General features: G+C 49.3%; 1 protein-coding gene across 3 annotated transcripts; it reads right to left on the bottom strand.

The window, feature by feature from the left end:
- Positions 1–3,322: 3,322 nt before the first annotated feature.
- Hyou1 (hypoxia up-regulated 1) lies at positions 3,323–16,648 on the bottom strand. 3 transcript variants are annotated; one of them, XM_038323611.1, is made up of 26 exons: positions 16,592–16,648; positions 15,560–15,657; positions 15,252–15,345; positions 15,010–15,088; positions 14,734–14,888; positions 14,556–14,632; positions 14,068–14,249; positions 13,698–13,813; positions 11,299–11,491; positions 11,023–11,157; positions 10,821–10,903; positions 10,563–10,695; positions 10,213–10,400; positions 9,817–9,955; positions 8,352–8,412; positions 8,094–8,173; positions 7,543–7,722; positions 7,249–7,421; positions 7,054–7,141; positions 6,816–6,938; positions 6,525–6,658; positions 6,314–6,398; positions 5,922–6,162; positions 5,777–5,827; positions 4,831–4,881; positions 3,323–4,712 (listed from the first exon to the last, which is right to left on the bottom strand). In XM_038323611.1, exons 2-26 carry the CDS (start codon positions 15,648–15,650, stop codon positions 4,651–4,653), a joined length of 2,994 nt encoding a protein of 997 aa, XP_038179539.1. In that variant the 5' UTR covers positions 15,651–15,657; positions 16,592–16,648; the 3' UTR covers positions 3,323–4,650. The 3 variants fall into 3 exon arrangements, with proteins under 3 accessions (XP_038179539.1, XP_038179538.1, XP_038179537.1); XM_038323610.1 differs by lacking the exon at positions 16,592–16,648 and adding an exon at positions 16,251–16,585; XM_038323609.1 differs by lacking the exon at positions 16,592–16,648 and adding an exon at positions 16,446–16,574.
- Positions 16,649–17,583: the final 935 nt, after the last annotated feature.

Here is a 17,583-nt window from a genome sequence, read left to right as displayed (position 1 = left end):
CCTTCAAGTATCTAGGGTTACAGAGAGGCCTGTAACCTGACTTGGAGACAGCAGATTAACAGCGGCCTTCACTGTTCACACCCGGCACCAACCTTAGATCCCTTAGGGGCTGCACAGATGATTTGATTTGCGTGAGAGAACAGGAAAGTTAAACCTGACCTTGACCAACTGTAAGTGCAACACACGGGAGTTCACGAATTCAGGGCCTCTCTGAGCTACAGGATGAGTTCAAGATGAGGATGGATACCTTGGCAAGACCCAATTAAGGAAGAAAAGGACAAAGTGCATCCATTAGAAATAATGACGAGAGCCAGGTGGTGGCGGCGCACGCCTTTAGTCCCAGCAGTCAGGAGGTAGAGGCAAGGGGATCTCTGAGTTCAGGACCAGTCTGGTCTACAAGAGCTAGTTCCAGGACAGGCTCCAAAGCTACAAAGAAACCAGGTCTTGGAAAAAACAAAAAAAACAAAAAACAAACAAACAAAACAAAAAGATGGATACACTTGTTTGTTCAACTGGTGGACAAGGACAGGTTAGATAACTGCAAAATAAATCCTCTTTGGAAATCCAGAACTTATTGTTCAGTATGAGGTGTTTTTGTTTTTGTTTTCAGAGACATAATTTCTCAGGACCAAAACAAAAACCAACCAAACAAACAAACAAAAAGAAGTCCCCACAAAAGTGGCTTTTACTTAATAAATCAAAACTCTTAGCCAGGCATGGTGACAGGCATCTTTAATCTCAGCAGAAACAGACAGATCTCTGTGAGTGCAAGTCCAGCCTGGTCTATAAAGTGAGTTCCAGGACAGCTAGAGCTATACAGTGAGACTCTGTCTCAAAACAAACAAAAAAACACAGCCTCCCTCCCAAAACCAAACAAACAAAAACAAGAACAAGAGAGGGAGGGAGGAAGGGAGGGAGGGAGGGAAGGAAAAGGAAAAGCTGAAGCAGAATCAAAGAAATCATGAATTGTTTGCATTGAATCTACGTTGGCTATAAATAGTGAAACAGCTCAAGAGTTTTGTGATGGATGGACAGTCTACAAGGAATTCTCGTAAACTAGTTTCAGTAACACTCATCTGCAATACCAGGACTTGGACTGAGACAGGAGGATCAGGAGTTCAAGGTCGTCCACAACTGAAGAGCAAGTTTGAGGCAACCTGAAACACGTGAAGCACAACAGCACTGCACTTCGACGTCAGAAACAGGAGGATCTCTGTACGTTCAAGGCCAGCCTCATCTACACAGTGAGCTCCTGGGGAGGCAGACAGACATAGTGAGACCCCATCTAATGCAAACAAGAGCCCACTAACTTCTCTCTCCTCTTCTCCCCTCCCCTCCTTTCCCTTTCTGCTTTGAATGTAGGATATCTTGGGATTTTCTATTACACCATCCCGCAGGAAAATAGCTGGAGATTTTTTAAGCACTCCATATTGGAGAGCAAAGATCTTTTTAGAATAGTGAAAGCCAGAGAGGAAGAGGAGATAAAATGGGACTCTACAGGTGCTGAACTTCTTCTTCTACTAAGCTGGCCTGCTGCAAACCAGGCTCTGTGCCCTTAGGCAGATGACAGAACCAAGGCCTGTGCTCCCTCAAAACCAAGCTCCAAGGCGCACGCCTTTAATTCCAGCACTCAGGAGGCAGAGGCAGGGAAATCTGAGTTTGAGGCCAGCCTGGTCTACAAAACAAGTTCCAGGACAGCCAGGGCTAAGTAAAGAACCAAGAAACAAAAAGCAAGCTCTAGGGTTGGGAAGGTAACTCAATGTTAGAACTCTAGAATGTCTAAGGCTCTAGATTTGATACAGGAGCCTGTGTATGTGTGTAATGGAAGATTTCCTTAGGCATAGTAGTTCAGACGTGTAATTCCAGCACTTGTAAGACAGAGATGGTTAGAAATTAAGAGAACAGGGGCTGGAGAGACGGCTTAGTGGTTAAGAGCACCGCCTGCTCTTCCAAAGGTCCTGAGTTCAATTCCCAGCAATCACTTGGTGGCAAACAACCATCCATAATGAGATCTGGTGCCCTCTTCTGGCCTGTAGGCAGAGTACTGAGAATACTGTATACATAATAAATAAATAAATCTTTAAAAAAGAAAAAAAGAAATTAAGAGAAAATACTCCGGAGCACCTGAATTTGGTTTCTAGCATCCATGTGGGATGGCTCATATCACCTGTAACCGGCCCCTTTGTGTTCATCAGGCATCTGCTCAGGTATATACATAGTCATACATATACAAATAATTTTTAACTAGGGGTAGAGGGGTGTCTCAGTGGTTAAGAGTGCTATCTAGGAGTACTTTCTTCCAGACAACCTTAATTTGGATAACTGTACCTAGACTGGGTGGCTTACAATAATCTAACCTCAGCTCCAGGGAATCTTGTACCCTCTTCTGGCTTCCACAAGTACCTGCATGAGCACAGGGTATGAAGAGACATTCACACCTATGGGTGTGTGTGTGTGTGTGTGTGTATATATATATATATATATATATATATATATATGCACATAAAATAAATTATTTTTAAAAATTTGGCTTTTATTCAATGTTAAGACAAAATTTAAATAAAAACCAAAAACTTCTCTTTAACAGATGTGAGATACGGGGACAGTTAAGTCCCACCCGCCTTGTCTGTAATTAATCACCCCTGTAATTACCACTGATTAACAGCTCTAAACAGATTACTTGAGGGAAGTTTCAAACCCACTCCAAAGTTCCAAGAATAATCAAGACTTCTCAACAAATGTTAACACTGTGAAGTTTACCTAATTCCTCTGCATAAATATACATAAACATGCCCATTTCCAAGACATGAAAGCTAGTTGCTGGCATCATTAAACTTCAATTTGGGACTGTACTGCTGTAAAAACAGGGATATTCTCCTAAACAACCATAACATCATAATCACACTCAACACATACACACAAGCCACGAGTGTGTCAGAAATGTAAGCATGTTGCCAGGCAGTGGTAGCGTGCACCTTTAATACCAGCGCTTGGGCCAGGCTGTGGTGGCGCACGCCTTTAATCCCAGCACTCGGCAGGCAGAAGCAGGTGGATCTCTGTGAGTTTGAGGCTGGCCTGGTCTACAAGAGCTAGTTCCAGGACAGGCTCCAAAGCTTCAGAGAAACCCTGTCTCAGGGTGGGAAAAAACAGTACTAAACAGTATTTGGGAGTCAGAAGCAGGTGGAGCTCTATGTTTGAGGCCAGCTTGGTCTACAGGGCAAGATCTGTAGATGGCCAGAGTTACACAAGAAATCCTGTCCTGAAAATTAAAAAAAAAAAAAGGAAAAAAGGGGGAGGGGGAGAGAAAGCAATACATACAATCTATAGAAAAGAATATTTTATTGAAACAGTTTCTCAATTAACAATGGAACAAAGTACAATTCGATTCAAACCTGTCCAACCAGCCTGAACTACTAATGAAAGAACTCAAACATACAGGAAGGGGATTGTGTAGGACCTTCAGGTCCCTCTGCCAATGTGGCAAAAAAAAAAAAAAAAAAAAAAAAAAAAGAGGGGGAGTTGTTAGGGCAGGGGAGAAAAGACAAAATGACTGACATACCAGGTTTGCTTTGCCCCAGGGTGGAGAAGTCCTAGCTCCTGCTACAGGTGCAATACTGGAGGACAGGCACTCTAGACATGGGCATAAGGGTAAGGGACTTTCCCTCCTAGCAAAGTACGCTGGGAAGCTGAGCCCTGACCCCTTCTTTACCCACAAAGCCTGCCTGAGAGTGAGGTGGCATTTTTACATTCACACCATGGTCACTCTGTCCCTCAGTCTCGGGAAAGGGGCTCACAGTAGATAGCACGTTTTTTGGTCAGCCCAGGAGGAAGAGGGAAAGAACATGAGAAAGGGTAGGTGTCACAGGAACTGGGGATAAGGAATACAAGTGCCTGCAGGATACTTGCATCCTTGCCAACCATGCTACATAATTCCTGGGCCCAACCACCCAGAGCAGGGGTGACAGGGCTTTTACATTCTCTCTCCTTCCCCTGAGCAGGGGATTCCCTTACTTGCTCCCTGCTTGCTCTGGCCATCAGGGGTCGCAGGAACCAGAGAATATAGTCACACAGTCCTGATGACTAAAGGCTTTGGGCTAGAAGACTAGAGCCCAATCTGTACTGGGAAGGCAAGGACAGAAAGAGCCAAGGAGGAAGGGCAAGGGAGAGAGAAGACACAGGAAAGAAAAGAGGCACTCGGAAACCAGAGGTGGTGACTGAGGCTCTGCAGACACTGGCCCAGACAGGACACTGATTTTGTGGAACAGGAGAGGATGAAAGGATGCTCAGAGAAGACTGGGCATTCTTTAGTGTCCCAAAACATCCTTCCCACTACCAGGTCTCCAACAACCACGGGCAGCCATTATCTAGCGCACTTACCCACAGGCAAATAATTAAGACATAATAGTGATTTTTCCCAAACACAGGGCCAGAGAGTAGGAGACCAGAGGGTGGAGCTGGGGACAGAGCTAGATCCGGTTTCAGCCATGGAGCTATTCCAGAAGGACTGCTAAGCAGCCACCTCCTGTCCCAGCTGAGAGAAGGAACTGGAGCCCCTAACAGCAGGAGCAAACCCGGCCCCAACCCTGATGTTTAATAAATAGAGGTGGTAGGAGAAGGAGCTGGAGGCAAGTGGGGAGACAGGAGGTGGGGTTATAGTTCGTCATTCTTCAAAGGCCGCTTCTGTCCTGCTGTCTGCTCTTTCTGTTCAGATTCTGTTGGATGGTGGGGAAAGACGGGGGAGAAAGGATAGGGGCATAAGGCTCAACAGCCAGTTCTTCTTTTTCCCTCCAACCCTAACAAGCTGCCCAATACCCTGTGCTTCATTCTTACCTGCTCCAGGACCTCCTAATTCCAGAGGCTCAGAGTCTGCTGGCTCCGTAGCTGCAGTTTAGAAGAAAAACATCAGTCACTGAAGAAGTGAGATGCTAATACAGAGGATACAAACCCAGGTAGTAAATATTATAATACTTGTGAAACACATTTAGGGTCTCTGCCTACTTTTTAAAAAAATTTTATTTACTATTTATGGGTGTTTTGCCTACATGTATGCCTGTGTATTTCATATGTGCCTCGGAGATCAGAAGAGGGTCTAGGTCCTCTAGAACTAGAGCTACAGACAGCTGTGAGACCTCACGTAGGTGCTGGAAATACAAACTGGATCCTCTGCAAGAGCAACAAGCGTTCTTAACAGCTAAACCATCTCTCAGCAGCTGTGGCTACCGTGAAACTCACTATGTAGGCCAGGCTGGCCTCAAACTCAGATATCTGCCTGCCTCTGCCTGTCCTGTGCTGGGGACCATGCCACGGCCAGCAAATCTTTACTTTAAAAAAAAAAAAAAAAAAAAGTTTTGCCCATGCATATGGAGGCCCAAGGGTGATGCAGTGTTTCTCCCTCATTGCTTCCTACCTTACATACTGAAGCAAGGTCTCTGACTTGAACCAGAGCTAGCAATCCATCTAGATTAGCTAACCAGCCTACTCTAGACAACTGCCTTCTCAATATTCTGGGTAAGTGGGCAATATGCCTGCCTGGCATTTATATAGGTGCTGAGGATTTGAACTCTGATCCTCACATTGTTTAATTAAACACTTTACCTACTGAGCATCTCCCCAGCATGTCTGTGCCCTTTTTTCTTCCAAAGAAAAACACAATACTTTTTAAAAACTAGGGGTCACCCACAGTTCATGGGCTGAGCAGAACCAGACCATGCCTGCCAGTTTGCCTGCCTCCAGACTTAAGAAATGTCACATTCCAAACCAATTTTCCCCAACTCACCAGTCTCTTCTTTGTCAGGTTCTAAAATGGGTTTTGCCTCTTCAGTCTGACCTAGAGGGAAACCAAGAGTTAGCAGCAGCCCTAGAAGAGATGGGTGGCTTTTCTCTGCCCACAGTACACTGGAGCCAGCACCCTCTCCCCTCACCTGCAGGTGGAATGACCTTCTCCCCCTGGTCACCAGCACTGGCATTGACGGGAGGTTCTGTCCGTGTGCCATTCTTGTCCTTGGGCCGTGGCCGGGGTTTGGTAAACTTGGCCTTATTGAGCAGATACTGCACCTCACGGTCCAGGGCCATCATCTTGGCCTCAATGTCTTTTGAAAGCAGCACAGGTTTCTCTGTGGCAGGAAGCTTGGCCTGCTCGGCCAGAGTTGCATTCTTCCAGGCCTATGGGTGAGGCCAGGGAAGACTCAGAACTAGCCAGAGATTTGGCAGGTGTCACTTTCACCCAGTTAAGGCAACTCCTGCTGACTGCAAACCACCCTGCCACCCTCAGCATCCCAGCTAAAGTGTCCAGTCACACGTTCAAAGTGATTACCCAGGTGTCATTGATGACTTTCTCTAAGGTTGTCATCTCCACCTCAGTGAAGATCTGGTCCATCTCTGGGATAAGTCGGGCACCCCTAGAAGCCAAAGAGAAGACGGATCAGCCTAGTGCAGAGGGCCTGGGCCAGAGGAACAGGGAGTTGACAGAGAGGGGAATCATGGTCTCAGCAACCACACAAGGAAGACAGGCAGGGAGTACTCACTTGAGGAAGATGCTAGAGTGGTTCAGGAGATTATCCAGAGCTGAGAGCCGCTCCGGCCATTTCTTGCGCTCTTCCACCCGAAAAAACAACCCTTGGCACAGCTTTCTCAGCTCAGTCAGCTTCTCCTTCAACATCTGATGGACAGGAGGAGGAGAAGGAGAGTTCAAGGAGCACCCTGGACCCAGGCCTGCATCTTGCTTCATGGCCTGACACCCCAGCTCTTCTCACTCTGGTCCTAGGAGGGGAAGCCAGCACTCCCATCTGCCTACCACATCCTAGAGGGCCCCTCACCACAGTGGTGGCTCCAAATCCCTCATCCTCCAGCCAGGTAGAAGCAGCGCTGAGTTTCCCAGAGATCTCCTCCCGCTGCTCCTCAGTGGACACTTCCTGGTACTCAGGTTGGTAGAGCTTGTCCTAGTAAAGAACACAAATCCATATATGGAGTGAGCTTTGGGGCAAGGATCTGAGCCATATGCCCCCAAGTGCAAGTTCTGGGAGCAGGGTGTGCTTGCTGCCTCCACCCGCTAACCTGGGTCTCAAAGATAAAAGCTTCCAAGCTGTTGGCGGCTTTTTCCCTTTCCTGCTTTGCTAGGTCTCGGAGGGTCAAGTCCTCAAGTCTGTGGGATGAACAAGACAGGAACAAGGTGGGCTTGGAACCGGCGCCCGTCCTTCCAGGATCACCTTTCCACACCCTGCCCATCCTCCACACATTCGCAGTGCTCACTTCTGCACTGAACGGGCCAGCTCATCCTCCGGCAAGTCTGGCAGGTCCAGGACGGCCAGCTCCACACCTATCTCCTCCACCATTTTCTGCTTCCGGGCAGGTTTCTGCTTTTTTTCTTCCTCAGGAGCTTGAGGGACACCCTCAGGCCCTGACTGTCCTTTCTCTTCAGGCTTCTAAGTAGAAAGAGTAGTGACGTCAGGCAAAAATTGGTGCACCTCCTCCATGGGGCATAAACCAAGCAGCTGCCATTCACTCGTGAGCCCCTGGATGCCAGTCTGCCCTGCGGGAGCTCACCTGGGCCTCAGACTTGTCGCTACTTCCCTTGTCGTCAGGCTTTTCTCCCTCAGGGGCTGCATCACCCTTGGGCTCAGGGGGTGGAGGCTGAGAGATGTCTTCTGCAGGGGCTTCAGTTTCCTCCTTAACCTGCTCTCCGGGTTCTTCCTTGCTTCCCTCAGCAGGGCTCTCCTCTTCCTCCTGGGAGATAATTACAGAAACCCCAGAGGTTATATATACTACTAACTCAGCCTATGGCCATATCAGCTCCTCTGCTTGGGGACAAGCAGATGATACCTGTGGGTAAACAGTCAGGGGTTGTTGGAATTTGCAGAAATATAAGTTAACAAAGGGAGGGTAGGCAAGTATGAGAATTAAGCCTTGGGATCTGGTAATAGCTTTAAGTCTATGGAAACAGGAGTAGATCAACCTGCCACAGGCTAAGAAAAGACAAGATGAGGACCAGTGAGGGCCTCTCAAGTCCGAAACTGGGAACACCACCAGATTCTGTTTCTGTCTACATTAATCCAACCCAACCCCCTCTCTATTGCCCATGCTTCTCTACCCCTTACCTGTACAGCATCAGTACCATTCTCTTTGGCATCTGAGGAGGTACCACCTCCAAACAGGCTGGAAATGGTGTTGCCAAGTTCTAGGAGGAAGGCAGTCCAGAGGTTTATGAAAAAAATCAAGCAGTGAACCCACTTCCCACCAACAACAATGCCATTACCTCCCCCAAGCAGACATGTATGTTTACTTTTGCTTGTTCACACACACTTGCATACTCATGCACACTTGCATGCACAGACAGGAGCCTGTTTGCATCTTACTGGTAAGAGTAGATTCTTCCTCTGGGTTGTCCTCCACCAAGGTCTCAAATACAGACTCCACCTATTTTGAAATAGTTTCAAAATAAAGAACTGCATATTAACCCACACTGTCTCGCAAGCACGTTGTTTATGCAAACACTAGGAATACAAAATGACTTGCAGCTGTGGCGGACTGCTGTCCCACCTTCTAGGACTCCCGGACAGCCACAGCCCCTATGAGTGCCGGCACTCTCAGGACAGGCTCACTGCTCTCATAGCCGTCCATTTCTCTACTAGGTACTACAATGGACCACAGTCTCCCAGTGTGCCAGAAGATATTAACTCAAAGTTACTCTTTAGAAATGGGCTCATCTGGGGGACTAAAGAACTGGCTCAGCAGCTAACAACATGGATGATTTTCCAGAGAACCCAGGTTTACTGCCAGCACTGGCATGGTGGCTCTCACTGCAGTTCTGGAGGATCTGACACCCTCTTCCGGTCTCCTTGGGCACCAGGCACACATATGATGCAGACATGTGCATGGGAAATACCTATACATATTTTATTTTAAATTACATTTAAAAGGGGGTTTCTCAGCTGGGTAGTGGTGGCACACGCCTTTACTCCCAGCACTTGGGAGGCAGACGCAGGCAGATCTCTGAGTTAGAGCCAGCCTAGTCTACAGAGAGTTCCAGGACAGCTAGGGATACACAGATAAACCCTATCTTGAAAAAGAAATCAAATAAATAAATAAATAAATTAGTAAAAGGCGGCTGTGGGTTTTCTGGATTGGCAAAATGGCTTAGCAGGTAAAGGGTGCTTACTCTCATCAAAGGTAAAAGGAAGAAAACCAACTCATTTCCTCTGGCCTCCATGTGTGCTGTGGTCTGCTTCCACCCTACACTCAATCATATATACATATACTCAAAAAATTTATCTCTGTGAGTTCGAGGCTAGCCTGGGCTACAAGAGCTAGTTCCAGGACAGGCTCTAAAGCTACAGAGAAACCCTGTCTCAAACAAAAAAAAAAAAAAAAAAATTAAGGGGGTTGGACACTCAACAGTTAAGAGCACCAGCACAGATGTAGATGTAGGCAAAACAAATGATTAAAAGAAAATCTATGCTGCGCAGTGGCAGCACACGCCTTTAGTCCTAGCACTCAGGAGGCAGGGGCAGGTGTATCTCTGTGAGTTTGGTCTACAAAGCAAAATCCAGGACAGGCACCAAAACTATTTGGAGAAACCCTGTCTCGAAAAACAAAACAAAACAAAGTTCTGTATGTCCCTTTTATCAAGTTAAAGTGACCACCAACACGTGCTGTCCACAAAGAGCCCCATTGCTTCACTGTGTTTAAAGCCAAGACTCATTAGATCTGCTCCCAAAATGCTTTGCGCTTATCCATCCTATGGAACCCTCTCTGGGAGGGCTGGGAGGGCCAGGGTTCACCATCATCCCTACCCTGATAAGGGTTCTCTTTTGCTCTCACCCTGTCTAAACTGAGCACCCCACTCTCATCCAGGTTAAAGTGGGCCTTGATGCCTTTGGACTCATAGTCGGGATATTTCTTGAAGCTCTCTCCCACACCTTTTAGCTTCACTGTGGTCAGATTCTGAGAGCCAAATACCCTGGTTGGGAAGGAAAAGAAGAGTTTGAGGAGACCTACCTGCCCCAACCCCAAACACATACTCTGCTGGCAGATGTCAGGGGCCCTACACAGGACACTCAGAAGGATGGACCCTCTCTCTAATTAGGCTGTTCATAACCTGAGCCTAACCCACCTTCAGCCCTCTAAGTCCCACATCTCCTCCCCCACTTAGGTCAGCCATCCAATAGGCACACCTCCCACACTCCCTGGAGATGCCATCCTGCCCCCGCCCCTCACCGAAGATCCTCAGGCCCCAGGAAGCCCAGGTCACCATAGTTGATGTGAAAGTTGAAATCGTGGCTGTAGCGGTTAAAGGTGATGACTTTGCGCTGAGGGTAGGGCCCCATCCTTGAGAAGAGCACACGTTTATTGTGCTTCAGGCTTCGAACCCCAGGCTCTTCCTCCACCTCCCTTGTGAACTCCACCTACACAACAGGCAAAGAAGGTACAGTGGAGAGCAAGGGAAGATTCTGTGGGTAGGAGTGAGGGCACGAGATCTCTCTTGGTATTAAAAAAAGGGGCAGGTTGAGGTGAACAGAGATCTCACTTGGAGAAGCAACAGGAGTAGGCCCTGTGGCCGAGCTTACCAGGATGGGGTAGATGACAGCGTCACGCACAACAAACGGCTTCACCTTGAAGGCTTTGCTGAGTGCCGCTGCCTGGTACACAGCCCCCATGGCGGCTGCTTCATCTGCATTAATATTCTTTCCTAGTTCCTCCCTAGGAGACACAAGCTTCAGCATTATCCCCGCCCAGGAGGGGCTCTCCCTCCCCTCATTCCTGGAGCTCCCCAGCCAACAGCCAGGCAGAAGAGACTCCATGCCTAGCTCCCACACAGTACTCACTTGCCCACAGCCTTCAGCAGCACCTCCTGAACCTTGGGAACACGAGTGGCCCCGCCCACCAGGATCACTTGCTCAATTTCATCCTGCAGAAGGGGAAGGCGAGATGCAGGAATGAATGCCCGACTCAGAATTGGCCTTTCCCTCTGGCACCCCGTGGGTCCCTCACCGCTCAGCAGGCACTCTGCCTCCCTCAGGCACTCACCAAGCTCATCTCTGCACTCTGGAGGGCCTGCTGCACGGGCCCAGGCACTCTTTCAAACAAGTCTGCACACAACTCCTCGAACTCCACTCGAGTTACTTTCGCCTTGAAGTCCACGTCATCCATCAAGCCCTCAATCTGTGGGAAGAAGAACCTGTTGAGAGGTTCTGACCAGATCCTGCCTCTGGGCAAAAGATGACAAAATTCAAGAAGAAAGGCCCAACACCCTTGTGGACAAGAGCCACAGGCCTGCCCTCCGCTAAGCTCCCATGCGGGCACCTGTGCCATGTGATCTGCATTGGCACTCAGGACGGTTTTAAGACGATTGGCTTCCCGAAGCAGTTTGGCCATGGCACGTGGGTTTTCCCGAACATCCTTGGCTTTCTGGCCCTTGCGTTGCTCATTGAAGAGCCTAGCCAGGTGTTCTCGCAGCCGAAGTTCCATCTCCAAGCCACCCAGAGTGCGATCAAACCTGTTCAAAAAAGGGAGCAGGTAAAGCGTAAGAACATAGAGGGTCCTCCCACTGGCACAAGAGACAATAGCACTGAGCCTGCAGGCTCTCAACAGCACAAATAGCAGCTCAGAGTAGCAGCTCATCTGCCTGTTCAGTCAGGGTGCTGAGTATCAACTATTTGAATGTAGGTGGGAAAAGGAGTAGGAGAGGGGACAGTTTCCTGATGTCAAGGAGTTTATAATCAAAATACGAATAACTTCCCAAATGTGAAAACATACACACGTTTTAAAAAAGAAACACCCTAGCCAGGCAGTGGTGGCATACACCTTTAATCCCAGCACTTGGGTGACAGAGGTAGGAGAATCTCTGAGTTCAAAGCCAGCCTGGTCTACAAAGTTAGTTCCAGGACAATGAGGCTACACTGAGAAACCCTGCCTCGAAACCCACCCCCCCAAAAAAGAAAGCAGGGCAGTGATGGCGCACGCTTTTAATCCCAGCACTCGGGAGGCAGAGGCAGGCGGATCTCTGTGAGTTCGAGACCAGCCTGGTCTACAAGAGCTAGCTCCAGGACAGGCTCCAAAGCTACAAAGAAAACCTAACTCGAAAAACCAAAAACATAAAAAAGAAAAAGGAAAAAAAAAAAGCACCCAGCATTAGGGAAGGAGAGGCAGAGGCAGGTAGATTTCTGTGAGTTTGAGGCTGTTTTGCTCTATGTACAGACTCCCAGGATAGCCAGGACTAAATAGTGAAACCTTGTCTCAAAATGAATGAAGAAAGGCAGATGAAGCTACTGGAACACACACAGGAAGTCTGCACTACTCAGAGCAGTCAGAGGAACCTTCCTTGATGCAGTACACTGGAACTGAAACCTCAGGGAGCTGGAGTTGATTAGGTAGAGAAGAGAGTGAAAAGACTGGCCGGCAGCAGTAGCACACGCCTTAAGTCCTAGAGCACTAGAGACAGAAGCAGGCGATCTCCGAGTAGAGTAGCACACGCCTTAAGTCCTAGAGCACTAGAGACAGAAGCAGGCGATCTCCGAGTAGAGTTCCTGGTCTACAAAAGGAGTTCCAAGACAGTCTACAACTGTTACACAGAGAAACCCTGTCTTGAAAAAACCAAAAATAAAAGTTAAAAAAAATAGCAAATAATAATAGTGAAGAACATTCTATACAGAATAGTTTTGCTAAAGATCCCAAGGCAGGAAATAGGGGGGAATGTAAGAATAAAAGGAGCAAAATAAATAAAATAATAATAATAGGAGCCAGGCACCATGGCTTATTTTCTTTAAGCCCAGCACTTGAGAGACAGAGGCAGAGGCAGGCAGAGCTCTGTGAGTTCAGGGCCAGCCTGGTTTGCATAGAGAATTCCAGACAGCTAGAGCTATGTAGTGAGAGCACCTCCAAAAAAAGTAAAAGAGCTCAGCCACAGTTGCAGGAGGCAGGGCTCAAAGAGGCAGAGAGAACACTGAAGAAATGGTATATCATATCGGTATTTCATTTATTCCTCTCTTCAGTGGTACTGTGGATGGAGACCAGGGCCCATGAGCACCAGATGAACAGCAAGGAGCTGAAAAAGGAGGTTCTAGGAGAGAAAGGCTTTGTGTTTTTCATACATGGCCTCATAAATTCCAGGTCGGCCTAGGGCGCCATAAATAGCTAAAGGTGATTTTCAGTTTCTGAACCTCCTGCCTCCACCTCCCAGTAACAGGATTACACCGCCAAGCCTTCTTTAGGAATGGTTATTATTATTATTATTATTATTATTATTTTGTTTTTTAAATTCTGTAGGTCAAGAGACAGAGGCAGGACTGTCAGAAGTTTTAGACAAACCTGGACAACACAGTAAATTCCAGGAATCTACAGTTCAGTAGTGGAATGCCTATGTGGCACATGTGAGACCCTAAGTTCAGCCTCAGTAAGAAGAAAGACAGATAATGACAGGTGGTACAGATAACCTCAATATGTCAAGAAAGCCGAGAAGCAGGTTGCACCTGACACTCAACCTTGCATGCACTCTCATGGGTTTCCTTAGAACACATTCAGGAAGCTCCCTGCTCTTCAAACTCCCTAAAGTGTCCCCTTCTCTCTCCTGCTTCCACTTCCTCTTTGGGAGCAGCCTCCCACGGCAACGGATGCTATATCCAGGAAGTGTGTTCCTTCGGGGAGCAGAAAAAAAGCACCTGAGATGCAGGCAGAAAGCAAACCCTGAAGTCTTAGGAACTTACCCCACACCGCGGATCTGCAGCTGTGGCTGCATCCCAGCCTCCTTAGTCTTCACTGTTTGGTAGGTGACAATGGTGCACACGGTGCTGCCTGAGCCCATGTCATAGAACATGACATTCTGTGGAGACACCAAGGGCACTGTCATGGGAACTTTATCAAATGCAGGCTGCCGGCCCCCTGCCTATCTGGAAACAAAGAACTATCTCGCCTTTCACCATACAGCCAACCAGCTCCAATGGGTACTGAAAGGAGGTGACTGCCACACTGTGCCAAGGGAAGGCCATGCAAACGAGAAGCAAAGCAGGTCAAGGACCCTCTATGCTCAGCTGAGCATCCTGTGTATCCAGTGCTCAGGAGGCCTCCTTGGCTCACCTGTGCAGTGGAATTGATATCTTTCCGGCGGAAGACACCATAGCTGAGGGCAGTGGCAGTGTTGTCATTGATGAGCTGCAGCACTTTGAGGCCAGCCATTCGAGCAGCCTGCAGCACGGCTCGGCGCTCGGCCTGGTTGAAAAAGGCTGGCACGGTGATCACCGCATCCTTAATGGGTTGTTCTACAGAGGACAAAAGATCAGGATCTCAGCAACTCCAAACCTCAGACCAGGGAGGGTTTCCAGACTTAGTGCAATGGACTCTGAGGCAGAGAATTCTCTCTGGCTGGGGCTGATCTTGTACATGAGAGGGTGTTTACTAGCCTCCTTGCCCTCTCCATACTAGATGCCCGCAGCTTATCTCCCATTTGTGACAGCCAAATGTATCTTAATGCAAGAGGCCAACTTTCACTAAGAGATAAAAGTGCCCCTGCTTGACAGTGCAGATTTTGGGGACCTCGCTGCCACTGACCCCACCTTGATACTCACCTGCAAAATCTTCAGCCAAGGACCGGGAGTAGTTGAGAACCATGCCCAGCACCTCCTCAGGGGAGAACTGCAGCTGCCTGAAGAGAGGAGGAGTTGAGCAAGACCACTAGTCATGAACACATGCCAGTAAGAAGCCCAAGAGGGCTACTGAGCCCACCTTCCCCCACTGGACACTCACGGACTGATCTGGAAGCGCACAGTCTGCCTCTGTGGGTCAATGTTTAGCTCGTGTTCTGGGAAACGGTCCCGATAAAGGGCCACATGAGGGTTATCTGCCTGCTTTCCTAAGAGGTGCTGAAAATAACGGAGTGTAGCCTTTGGGTTCTTGATGGCCTGAAAGAAGACCCAACAGGTTCTTAGGCCCAATCCCAGCTTAGCCTGCCTCTTACATAATAGAAATAGACAAGAGACCAGCCTCCATAAGAGCCAATCCGGCTATGGGGCTGCTACTCACCATGCCTGCTGCACTGTCACCTAAAAACCTTTCATTTTCTTTCAAGGTCACAGTCACTGGAGTTTTCCTCCGAGATTCCCTAAAAAAAAAAAAAAAAAAAAAAAAAAAAGCATCGTTAGCCTAGCTTCCTGCAGCACGGTATGAACCTAGGAGCCTCAAGATCTCACAGTGGGCTCAGCCACCCAAGTCTGTTTTGGACACTACAAATTACACACACACCCTCGACACAGATCTGTCCTTACTTGTTCAATACAATCTCCATGGGCACTCCAGGCTTGACAATGGCCACTTTCATGGATTCACTGCCCAGGTCCACAGACATCACAGCCAATGTGTCTGAAGGAAAAATAGTAAAGTACACTTATCTGTTTAGCTCTCTGCTTCCCACACCTTCCTGGGTTAAATCAAATAAAGCAGTCTATGATCTAGACAGAAAGATGACAAAGAAAAAAAGAGCCTAGCTCTGGCAACCCTTCGCACTGAGTGGGCACCTCAGGCCCTCCTTACTACTCATTTACACTTCTTTTTGATCCCTTTGCCAGGTACATACCGCTCAGTGCCAACAGGTCCGCCAAGAGGATAGCCACCAAGGCCCAGAAGGGTAGCCTCCTTGGCCTCTGCCTTCTTACTGTGGCTGCCATCGTGAACCTTGCAGAGAAGGAAAAACACTTGTAACTGGATGCCGAGTGAAGGAAAACCACATCCCAGAACAGACAAGCTCGAAGATTCCTATCTGTTGCACTTGAGGCTAAAGGCAGAGCAGCGTGGACTCCTCCCCTTCCCTTCCGAGGAGTTTCAGTCATTCTACACATCCTCCCGAGTGTCCCACATTTGGGCCTAGGCAAAAGGGCCCCGACGCTTGGCTCCACGACATCACTAGACAGACAAATAGGAAGGAGACTTGACCTTCTTTCCGTCCGTGCAAAGGCAAGTAACTGGCGCACCACAGCACTGTGCGCGCTGTCACACACCTGGAACTTGGCCAGGGACCCTCGAAACCTGCCCAACTACCTCACACCTGGAGCTCCCCTGGTGGTGGGGAAAGCCAGACTGAATCTGCTCAGGAACTGGAAGGTGATGACGTTGGGGATGGCCGGCATGGAAGGGCATGTCCCCTCCTCGGCATCCCTTGAGTACTGTCCGGCCCACCCTCCTTGCCCATCCCACTCCTGGGCCCCGTTGCCCACGCAGACGCGGTACGGGCTAAGGTTACCGGCCGCGAGTGTTCACCTAAACCTCACCTGACGAAGGTGGAAGATCCCACTCCCGGAAATGGATTCGGCCCACCCCGAGCGCGAGGGGCCAGCCCAGCGACGGAACTGCAGGGCCGAAGGCAGCGGTATCCGTGCGGCCCTCACTCCCGCTACCGGCCCGCCCCCGAAGCTAGCACGCTGCCTCCCCTAGGAGCCGCGGCCCGGTTGCTGCTCCATCCTCACCCCCGCTCCCTCTGGCCTTCAGCTCTTGTGTCCCTCGCTCCAGGATCAACGCGACGCGAACGTCTCCACACGGCCAACAGCACGACCCTAACCCCAGGCCCTTCGCAACTCCCCTCCGTTTGCAAACTGTTACAGTAGCCACCAACCTCTCCGCGGCGTCTCGCGCACCAGCCGGCTCCGGACGCGGCGCACGCTCATTGGCGCCTCTGCTGCCCGGCCCTGCGCCGCACACCTGGCCCCACCCCTGCGGTCCGGCGCGCGTCTCCATTGGTCCACGTGGAGGCCCTCCCCCTCCCTGGCTCCGCCCCCGAGGCGGCCGCGGAGCCTCAGTACCAGTTGGAACAAAACCGCCGGCGCCGGCTGCTGATTGGACCACGTCACGGTTCGCGGCCGGGTCGCTCCTCGCGGGCCGTGTGCCAGCCCCAGTGTTAGACTCTTCGTTGGGGTGGCCCCGCGGAACCCCGCGTGCGAGCCGGTGCTGGCGGAGGGTTCGGGCCTCTTGGAGTCACCTGGGGCGTCCGCGCGAAGGACTGGAATTGCGCTGCACTCGCTGCGGCGTTGCGGAAGAGGCGCGTGCGTTGGGGGCTCTAAACTGCCCTGGGCTTTGGCTAGACACCAGGGAACCGCTGCTTTACTCCAACCTTCCTGTTTCATTGAGGAAACCTAAGGAAACCTAAGCCACAAAAATGATGTTCGCTGATGGGCCGGAGATAAATCGTGTTTGTGACAGAACTTGGCTTTAACTCTGAATCCCATTAGTAGGAGAGACGATATTCCAAACTAAAACAGGGATTTAGTTGACTACATCATCTACATCATCCTTCTGGGTATTTCTGTTCAATTAAGTCTTGTATTTTCCTTTCCGTTTAACTAGTGGGGTCGTAGGATTAAAGTTCTGATGTACCCATCTCCCCAGCTATTTTCACTCCTCATTTCCCTTTCTAGTTATGGTCCCATGAAAATGCGGTCCTTGGAGAGTGCACAAACTTTACAGGTCATCGATCCAAAAAAAAAAAAAACAGTATTCAGATGTAATTAGAAATACAGGGCTCAGCAGTTAAGAGCACTGACTGCTCTTCAGGTCCCGGGTTCAATTCCTAGCATCCACAAGGCAGCTAACAACTGACTCCAAGAATTG

The sequence above is a fragment of the Arvicola amphibius genome, chromosome 3, assembly GCF_903992535.2.
Source record: "Arvicola amphibius chromosome 3, mArvAmp1.2, whole genome shotgun sequence".
NCBI lineage: Eukaryota > Metazoa > Chordata > Mammalia > Rodentia > Cricetidae > Arvicola > Arvicola amphibius.
Note: the sequence above shows the minus strand (reverse complement) of the source record. Positions and strands in the feature narration are given on the sequence as shown.

What these genes read in the sequence shown, in the direction of transcription:
- Hyou1 (XM_038323611.1), bottom strand. Translation starts at nt 15,650, where the DNA reads ATGGCAGCCACAGTAAGAAGGCAGAGGCCAAGGAGGCTACCCTTCTGG. An exon ending in GTGACAGTGCAGCAGGCATG is followed by an intron (nt 14,889 to 15,009) that starts GTGAGTAGCAGC and finishes GTCTTCTTTCAG; the next exon opens with GCCATCAAGAACCCAAAGGC. An exon ending in ATTAGGAGGTCCTGGAGCAG is followed by an intron (nt 4,713 to 4,830) that starts GTAAGAATGAAG and finishes ACCATCCAACAG; the next exon opens with AATCTGAACAGAAAGAGCAG.